The 9,715-nt window shown below is 38.7% G+C and overlaps 2 protein-coding genes across 3 annotated transcripts in view; one reads left to right on the top strand and one right to left on the bottom strand.

The window, feature by feature from the left end:
• Nucleotides 1-611: 611 nt before the first annotated feature.
• Nucleotides 612-4,292, bottom strand: LOC116851205 (eukaryotic translation initiation factor 2D). Its single transcript, XM_032830402.1, has 9 exons — nucleotides 4,048-4,292; nucleotides 3,339-3,726; nucleotides 2,718-3,032; nucleotides 2,288-2,626; nucleotides 2,063-2,205; nucleotides 1,900-1,980; nucleotides 1,606-1,810; nucleotides 1,167-1,335; nucleotides 612-1,079 (listed from the first exon to the last, which is right to left on the bottom strand). The coding sequence occupies exons 1-9, from the start codon at nucleotides 4,101-4,103 to the stop codon at nucleotides 1,000-1,002; spliced, it is 1,776 nt and encodes a 591-aa protein (XP_032686293.1). The 5' UTR covers nucleotides 4,104-4,292; the 3' UTR covers nucleotides 612-999.
• Nucleotides 4,293-5,479: 1,187 nt separating this feature from the next.
• LOC116851208 (haloacid dehalogenase-like hydrolase domain-containing 5) overlaps nucleotides 5,480-9,715 on the top strand; it is a 22,475-nt gene continuing 18,239 nt past the window's right edge. Inside the window, exons 1-3 of one of the 2 annotated variants that reach the window (XR_004379547.1) lie at nucleotides 5,480-5,721; nucleotides 6,681-7,495; nucleotides 7,888-8,327. Coding sequence is in view for 1 of the 2 variants with exons in the window: in XM_032830404.1 (XP_032686295.1) it covers nucleotides 5,665-5,721; nucleotides 6,681-7,495; nucleotides 7,888-8,200 (1,185 nt within the window). In the remaining variant the exon portion in view is untranslated. The remainder of the gene's footprint in view (nucleotides 5,722-6,680; nucleotides 7,496-7,887; nucleotides 8,328-9,715) is intronic. The other variant, XM_032830404.1, reaches the window with a different exon arrangement.

The raw sequence follows: 9,715 nt of genomic DNA, 5'->3' as shown, positions 1-9,715 counted from the left end.
AAGAGTGAGAGAATGAGAAATGAGAGAATGAGAGAACGGCAGAGAGAAAGAGAAAGCGAGAATGAGAGAAAGAAAGAGAAAGAGTGAGAGAGAAGGATGAACCTAAAGTCAGAAATAAAAAAAAATGCGATATATATAAAGATATATAAATATTATATGTGAAAAATATGATTATTATATACATACACATATACACGTATACGCGCGTTTCGCTCTCGGTTTTTTCGAACGCAGCAAACCCCGTAACCCGCAAGAGAAAAAAAAATGCAAAAATACGTCCCCTTTACGTGCGTCACCTCTTCCTCTTGCGCAAACTTCCAACCTCCCTGCCCTTCCTGCCTTCTTCCTCCCTCCCTCCCTCCTACCCGAGGAGAGCTCGTGGGCTCTACATTGCAATATTTGTACTTTTCCATGTTGAAACCTCGATATACAATAAATTATATTAACAAACTTCGACCGCCTGTCGTCCCTCGTGTATGACACGAACGCTACAACCCGTTTCTTGCGTATCGATTGCTTCCTTTTTTCCGAATTTCCGTTATCATTTACGATACGATTCGCGTCGCGAGATCGAGTGAGATAACGTAGGAATGGACAACAAAAACTCGTGATTGCTCGTGAATTTGTTTTATTTCATAATTATCCGTAACATCTGGCTTCTTCTCTTAGTAGAAAGAGTCGTATCTTTCGTTTTGTTTCAACATACAGTAGAAAACAGGTCTTTTTTCAAGTGAGACACATCAGCATCGTTGTAACATCCCTGCATGGTGGAACTCTTTACAATTAAATTCGTCTCTGTAAGGTACACGATATTGTACAAATTAATATCTTCCGTGAAAAAAGTTCTATACAACGATTAAAACCAACAATGATAGCAACAACTTGTCGTTGACGAGATCGGCCAAATAATCGTTTCATAAAGTAGACACTATAAAGAGAGGAGAAGGATGGCGCGTGTTGATTGTCAAGAAAAAAATCCTGTTTTCTCACGAGGCAGGTTTACTTCTTATGCGAAAAATTCGGTTTCTTCGGGGCGAATTCCAAGCCCCTGATGTAATTCTTTTTGATCTGGTATTTCTCTGCAAGCGATTAACACAGAGGATTACATATTCGTAAGTCGTATTGTCACAGGATATACATCAATTAAGGTCGGATATTTAAGTCACCTGTGAGCAATTTGTACACGTATAAAATCTGATTGCCCTGAACGAGGACGCTGGGTGTCTTTTTGCCGGGATCGTCGGTGATTGTTGCGCTAGCGCCGATATTCTGACACTCCTTGCTAAACTCCTTCGAGTTGATCCCGAACGTCTCCAGGTTGTTGACCAGCGTCACCTAAGCAGTACGTGTTAATGTCGTTCAGGATACCCAACGACCTCATTGTCTCGTATTAATAGTCGTTACTTACGTGAGACATACTTGACTTTATAATTGTAATCGCAATTCAACTCTAACAGACACATCTCCCCGATTTTATATTCAGACAAACGCATATCTGACAAACATATCTCTCTAACTTTATAGTCAAATCCGAGTATTTCGCCTTTGAATGAACTTTGAAGCAACGACTATCAATATGATGACCTCAGTATCATCACTCCCCACCTTCTTGCCGCCTGATCGCACCACCACCCTCATATCAATCGGCTCCAGTTTGCCCGTGTGCAGTAAGGTGTTGCCCGCGAGAGTGACTTCGTGCATGTGCGTCATGCGGCCGATGAATTTGTTGATCCCGTCTTCCATCGTCACCGTCTCCTGGTGCACTTTGGTACGCATGATCCCAGCTAGTTGGGGATTCAGTTTTAACGTTCTGCAACATTGCAACGCTGTATCGGTCGATGGCGCAAAGTTAACACCAAAAATCGCGATATCGAGTCAAAGCGTCCTTCCCCATCTTACTTTCCATTCTGCAGATCCTCCGCCTTCACGTACTCCGTGAAGCACTTCCTGATCTCGGCTCTCTTCATCACATCGCCCTTTCTGCAATCATCACCGTATATATTCGACTTCTTCCGTTCCGCACAATCGTCCTTTCCGCGCGATTATCGTCGCTCGTACTCACTCGTATCCGAATTTCGATAAGACTGGCAAAACGTCGGCGGTCACGCGGTAGCATTCCGAGACCACGGCGCTGTTGGAGATCACCGGTTCGGCTACGACTCGTTCCTCAGTGACGACTAATCTCCTCACGAGGGGATGATCGAACTGAAACCAACGCAGGAATCAGAGATTCGTTTCAATTTGTAGAACAGAGTGTCCTTATTTGAAAGAGAGAATCGTATCACACCTTGATCGACAACAACGTCTCCACGCCTTTCGTCACGGACGTATTGATGATCCCCTTCGCCTTCATCTCCGCCAAGAAGACCGACAACTTTTTGTACCGAGACTTCTTCACGTCGACGTTCTTACTCGGCGGACAAGCGGCCAGTAGATGATTCTTGAAGAAGCTAGACGACAGCATCGGCAGGTCGTTGGACTTTATTGATGTTTTGCATGCTTTCAGAAAACAATACTCCAGTAACCTGTCCATCTCCTGAACTGGGTCAAGTGCTACTTCGGGTTCAGTCGCATCTGGATCTTGTATATCTTCCGTTTTCACATCTTCCACGTCCTCTACGCGTTCCTAAATAAGACACGATGTACTCATATTATTTATTAGATTTATTTCTAGCATATATTAATGAAATCTTATCTTCATTGAAATTCATCGATACCTCTAACTCCAAAGTATCAGTCTCATCTGTGACAACTTCACTCGCATTCTCGTCGATATCTAATCCATCTAATTTATCTGACAACACTTCAGCTTGATCTACATTCGTCTGCTGGCTATCTGATTCTCCAGTATTCTCCAATGTGTCAGTGGAATCCTCAATATATGGTGGTCCCAAATCCGGTCTCAAAGGTGGCTTACCCAGCTGACATAGAGTATCGCCAATCACATGGAAAACCTCTACACACTTGCCACGACCAGCAGCCATATACATGTCCTCACTGGAAAGTGCGGTGATACCAACAGCAACAGAAGCCTACGAAACAAATCATTTTCATGGTATTTCTCATCGATAAACAACCTCATCATAACAATCTATATATGTAAAACAGAATATCTGTTAGCATATCTGTTCCCTATTAACTCTTAAACTCTTTGACTGATCTGGATCAAATTTTGCACAGTTATTCTCTTAGGTCCTTACAGAAAATATAAACTACTGTGAAACTTGGACACCCTAACCCTTCCCCTTGACTTCATCCCCTTGATACTTTGTGATGATCCAAACAACATAACGATAAACAATAGTTTAAGCTAGTCTATAATAATAAAAGACTCAAACCTTATTCTCTTCTGTATTGACTGACACTGGAGTGCCCTTGGACAATTTACCAAAAGTGTAAAAAGTCAATGGTTCTTTCAGGACTAATCCAGGCAACATCAGATCAGCACCACCTGCTAACTTGGATATGACTGGCATACGTGTAGTAAAGGTGTTCAATAAACACGGATGACACCACAGCGTATAAATTGTTGGAAACAATACTGTGGTCTGTGAATCTAATTGGAAGAACATAGGTATCTTAGCCACACAATATATTTTGGCCATATGTCCACCATGTGTAACTATCTTCATAACGCTGATGGATTCCTTCTTGGGTAACAACGACTGAATCTCTTCATCTGACAGACTCGGATAAGCCGCCAATACTTCCTCGCATAACTTTTTTCTATAAAAAGAAAAGTAATAAACTATACTGATATAATCTATAGGCTGATATAATCTTTGTTATCTCAAACATACTGCGATCTATACTGTATAGATATATTTAAAACGTGCACCTGTTATAAGTAAATTACAGAATTTCTCTTTATTTTTTAATGTTTTATTATTTATATTCACATCTGAGCGATTGCATGTACGAAAAGTCGCGAAAAGACATTTGTTTGTACTGTTTGACAGGTAGATACATAACTTTCTATAACCTTTCAAATCAATCTAAGAAATCCTTCACGTGATAAATTATCGAAATATACGAAAATATACGAACCTCTCGGTCCCTTTTAATTGATTATTGGACTTGACTTTGAACGGTTTGATAAACATATTGGCCAGAAGAAGTTCCCAGGGCGGTGAGCGATAAACTTTAAATCTAACCTAACGTGCGCGGCGTTGGGTCAACTGTCAGATTTGTTCTTTTTAGTTTAGTTTACACTGACTTAACTATTTTGTATTAAAATACACGAAATTCGATGGGTGTAATTTCCGCAAAAATAATGATAATAAAGTTTGATATGATAATTGAGGAAGCGTTATGCTTAAAGAGTTTCTAGTTTTCAAATAAATTTATAAATATAATGTTTACTTATTTTTTGCCACATAAACATAAATCAAATGTGCGTGAAATGTCAAAATATTTTATAAAGCTGTATCATATAAACAAAATATCAGGCCTCAATACAAATATATTTAAAGGTATCAACTTTTGTCTTTAATTCGCATTCCCGCCAAAATGGGTGGAAATGCACCAATCAGAATACAGTATTTAAGCTATCTTAAGTTCATCTTCAGATACTCCGTAGCCAATGAAATAATCCGTACATCATCTAAATTTCTAAAGAAATTGACCAATCACAGTCGAATGTGAGAAGAATAATTGACTCTAATTGGTTAATTTCTTATCGCCATACTTTATTCTCATTATAGACGGCCTTAAACCTCCCTTTAGACCGATTATTTTTGCAAATTAATTCCAAATCCTCCGCTACGAGCCGCCACTTCCCCGAATATCGAGTCGTCGCATGACGCAACAGTAGGATCAAAAAAAGCTTCTTATATTTTCTCAAGTAGATAGAAGGCACAAAAGGATTAGAAAAAATTATAAAAAATTTAATATATGTATTTTAAAGAAGAACTCTTAAGCTTTTTATTCATTACTTAACGAATATCGTACATTGATCCTTTCGCTTTCTGCAAGCGATTAAAAAGGGGCACTTTTTGCTTTAACCTTGAATAACTCAGTAAAAAAGTAGCGTCGTACTGTAATCTGCAGATATGTAAATTAAAGAGAAATTTTCGTTGACTCATTACACATGACAAATTTCATAAAAAATTATTCACTTGATAGATCTCGAATTTGTATAGCATCATAAAGAATAAATACACTTTATATTCATAAACATGTCTAAAAATTAAAGACCTTAAAGACCTTAAAATTTAAGGTTGTAAAATGCTTGAGTCATTTTATTATCATTATTTTTACAGAAGTTACAACTTTTTGTGTTTTGCCTGCATTTCGTGATTAGGAAGAGAAAAGGCCTTCAATTTAATATATATTCATCTATTTATGTATTACCTTTGTGTTCCATTATTAAAACTTACGATTATTTATCTTTTAGTTTCAAGTTATTAATAAATCGTATAAGCCGTTTTCACTCTAAGTTGAAATTTTGCGGGTGCCGTCGTGGCCTCTTACGGCACGTGCCAACAGTAAGATGAAATGTATACTGCTGACATAACCTAAAATCGTATCATCATGCATAATCGGGCCACGACGACGGGCGGCACGCGAGCGTTTTGAGGTCGCGTCAGATTCGCGCGCACGTCGTCGTCTGGTCGCTCGCCTAATTGTCAAAATAAAGAACAAAACAAAAAAAAAACAAAACAAATGGCGATCACAAAGATCTTGCTGCGATTGGACGTCGCGAGATTCACCGGACTCAGAGTGAGTTTCCGCCGCGTCTCTCCCTTTTCCCTTGCAAATTTCGTAATAATTCCGATCTGTCATTGCATGCCTTCTGTCGTTTATGCCAGTCATTTGTGCTTCTTTTATTATCAACGATTTTTTTACGATCTTGAATCTGTGCTATATGTGTGTGTATACGTTGCTACTGTACTGTGTTATGTTGTGTGTATTTTACATAATACCCCCTGGATTTCATAACTTGCTTTGTCGTAAGATATATTATTTTTAGTTTATACATTTTATATATACAATATATATAGACTAGTGTAAGACTGTAGAATATATTTAATACATTTTAATTTTGTTTTTAGATATTTGTAAATATATATATATATATATATATGCAATTTGAAGCAAAGATGTTTCTGTCATCATGTCAATTGACATCATGAATATACATATTCCGTTATCATAAGTATAAAATTATAAATCCTATCCTATTCTCTCACGCAATGACTTTGTCATCAAAAACAATAAAATAAAAGTTAAAATAACAAGATATATAGTAGAATATATTATAATATTTGCAAACATATGTCCAATTTAAAGCAAAGATATTTGCTCATTTCAATCATCAGTTCATCATGTCAGTTGGCATTATGAATATACATATTCTGTTATCATAAGTATAAAATTATAAATCCTATTCTATTTTCCCTCATAACGACCTTAAGTCGCTGGAAGCAATGGATTGAAAGTTAAAGTAACAAGATATACAACAGAATACAGTTTGCTTAATATCTGCAAATATATGTCCAATTTAAAAAGCAAAGATGCTTCTGTAGCTGTCATTATGTCAATTGACATTATGAGTATATATATTCCGTTGTCAAAAGTATAAAATTATAAATCCTACTGCATCCTCCCTCGCAATGACTGCAAGACATTTGGAGGCGATAGAATGGAAGCTAAAGTAACAAGGACTTTTATGTTTGCAGCATTTAAGCACCAAGCCAAAATTCGGACTACTCTTTGACATCGACGGGGTCATCGTGCGCGGTAAGCAAGTGTTGTCGCCAGTGAGGGAGTCCTTCAAGCAGCTTCGAGGGGATAACGGCAAATTCCGCGTGCCCACTCTGTTCGTCACCAACAGCGGGAATTCCCTGTGCAGGCAGAAAGCGGCCGATCTGTCGGAATGGATTGGCTTCGAGGTCGCCGAGTCACAAGTCGTGCTGGCGCACACGCCGTTGCAGATGTTCGACTACTTGCACGACAAGCAGGTGCTGATATCCGGCCAGGGCCCGATTAAGGAGATCGCCCGGGAGCTGGGCTTCAAGAAGACCACCACCGTGGACGAATTGGTGAGGAACTTTCCCTGCTTGGACTACGTGAACGTGAAGAGGCGGAATCCAGTCTGCGGGCCGATCGATCCGAATTTCGCGCGGATCGAGGGTATCGTGCTGCTGAGCGAGCCGATCAATTGGGAGACGCCGTTGCAGCTGATGGTGGACCTCCTAGTCACCAACGGGATGCCTACGGGTCTGCCCGCCGCTATTCCTTACCCGCACATTCCAGTGCTGGCGTGCAACATGGATCTGCTGTGGGTGTCCGAGGCGCCGATCCCCAGATACGGCCACGGCGCGTTCCTCCTATGCCTCGAGAGCCTGTACCGCAAAGTCACGGGCAAAGACATAACGTACTCCGCTCTAGTCGGCAAACCTAGTGAGATTACGTATTACCACGCGAATCGTATGCTCGTCAATCACGCCCGGAGCATCGGGATCGACAACGTCGACACGATCTATGCGATCGGGTGCGTATCGCGTATCTTTTCTTATTTTTTATATTTTATACATATTCATACATTTTTATATAATTTTTTTTTATTACATACTTTTATTTTTTACATGCGTAAATATTTTTTGTTCTAATATAAAAGTTTTTAATTATTTTTATATAATAGATTTTTATATAAATATTCACACTTGTTTTTATTTTACATATATAATAAAAAATAAAGATGTGCGTATCAACACAATATTAATAAAATTGAAGTAACGTGAAAAGATATTCGAAATATTTTCGTAGACGTGTGGCGATATTGTGATATCACAATATACGCAATCTGAGAGAAAATCTTCTGATTTTCATCTCCCATCAATTCCTCGCTCATTTCTTTTCTAATTAAATGTTCACTTTTCACAGCGACAACATCAACACGGACGTGTTCGGCGCGAACCTGTACGACAAATATTTGTCCCGCTACGAGTCCGGAGAAGGCACCAAGTCCCGCAGTCTCGAGAAGCTGTTGGGGAAGAACATGAAGTCCCCCAGTGCGAAGGCCTGCATCAGTATCTTAGTGGAGACCGGCGTGCATCAGCGAGACTCGAAATTTATACCCGACCATAGCCCCAGGGACTTCTTGCCAGTCGAGGACGGCCTATGCAAGCCGGCGTTCATTGTCAAAGATGTTGGGCAGGCGATCAAGCTCGCGTTCAAAGAGGAGAAGTTCGAGTGAATTCGAGTGCGTAGTAAGATACTTCTAGCCTTGGAGTGTTCACATTCTTACGTCGCCAGAAAGACAGAGCGAGCGAGAGCGAAAGTGAAAGAGTGCGAGAGAGGGAGTGAAAGAGAACACAAGTAACGTGAGTATTATATTAATAATCCTTTAGAGCGCTAGCCATCACCACAAACGACCTTTAGAGCGCTAGCCATCACCAAAGCGGAGTAACAGAGAGTTAGTAGCAAGAGAGAGGCTATAGCGTGTTTGCAGAAAGCATAATCTTTAGTTTGCTCCTCTTACTGTGTCTTTTCGACTCCTATGAAGCAGCCATTTAGCGTGAAGAATCGTACGCGCTTCTCAGGCTCCTGGTCCCACTGTTGCGGAGCCCTGAACAGATGATGAGCGAGAAAACGCATACCAAAAATTCTTGCATGTCATACCTCAATAAAAAGATGTTTGTATGGAAGAACACTTGAGTCTGTAAGCGTATTTCTATAAAATGCTTCAAAAACTATCCTTTTTCCTTGATAGTCAATAAATAGCCTTAAAATTAACGTGGAGAAATCATGGAAAGACAGGTTAAAGAAGAAGGTTGCACGTCACGTTAATTTTACGATTATTTATTGATTGTTGAGGGAAAAAAGATAAGTTTCGGGGTATTTTACAAGAGTATGCTCAAGCGATCTAAAACAATGTTCTTTCTCGCTTCTGATCGTCATCAATCCAGGATTTTGCAGCAGAGAGATCAAGGACCTCAAGATGCGGCTAACTCGTCAATCGACGAGACCAATTAGGATCTAATACGTCACTGTCGCGAGAAGGGAACCTAATGAAAGCTCTCAGAGAACACCACGAGGTTGCGAAGATCGCGCGCGTTCGCAAGATTTGTGTTAATTTATATATATATATTTATATATATATATAGATAGAGCCAGGGTTGGAAAGTTACTTTTTAAAAGTAACTAGTTACAGTTACTCAAAAATTAACGTGAGTCGTTACTTTTAAGTTATTTCAAAATGATTATAAATTATTGTAAATACAAAAATCTTACATTTTATATTTTACTAAAATGTAAAAATTGAATTTTGGAATTAATATCTTTCATATTAATTAGTCTATCCACTTAACAAATTTCAAATCTATACTTAACATAATAAAAATTTAATAATAGTCTTATAGAAGTAAAAAAATTTAATCACATGCTCCATAAATACCTTGATAAATTTATTAAATTAATATACAATTACTATATAATTTTAATTTTATTTTATGTTTCCCAAGTAACTATTAAAGTAACTATTAAAAAAGTTACAAGTTACTAAAAATAAGTAACTAAATTAAGTTACAGTTACAAGTGGGAAAAAAGTAACTAAGTTAAGTTACAGTTACCGAAAAAATATAACTGTAACTTTGTTACAAGTAACGAGCTACTTCCTAACCCTGGATAGAACAATATAGAAGAAAAGAAAATATCGTCGAATTATTGTACATATGTTGAGAGAGAGAGAGAGAGAGAGAGAGAGAGAGAG

Source organism: Odontomachus brunneus, unplaced genomic scaffold (genome assembly GCF_010583005.1).
Source record: "Odontomachus brunneus isolate Ranch 3 - 2012 unplaced genomic scaffold, Obru_v1 Obru_scaffold_167, whole genome shotgun sequence".
In the NCBI taxonomy this organism is placed as follows: domain Eukaryota; kingdom Metazoa; phylum Arthropoda; class Insecta; order Hymenoptera; family Formicidae; genus Odontomachus; species Odontomachus brunneus.
Note: the sequence above shows the minus strand (reverse complement) of the source record. Positions and strands in the feature narration are given on the sequence as shown.

Coding starts and splice junctions, on each gene's coding strand:
- LOC116851205 (XM_032830402.1), bottom strand. CDS start 4,103: ATGTTTATCAAACCGTTCAAAGTCAAGTCCAATAATCAATTAAAAGGG. Junction 2,627..2,717: donor CTGATACTTTGGAGTTAGAG/GTATCGATGAAT, acceptor TGTCTTATTTAG/GAACGCGTAGAGGACGTGGA. Junction 1,811..1,899: donor GAGGATCTGCAGAATGGAAA/GTAAGATGGGGA, acceptor GCAATGTTGCAG/AACGTTAAAACTGAATCCCC.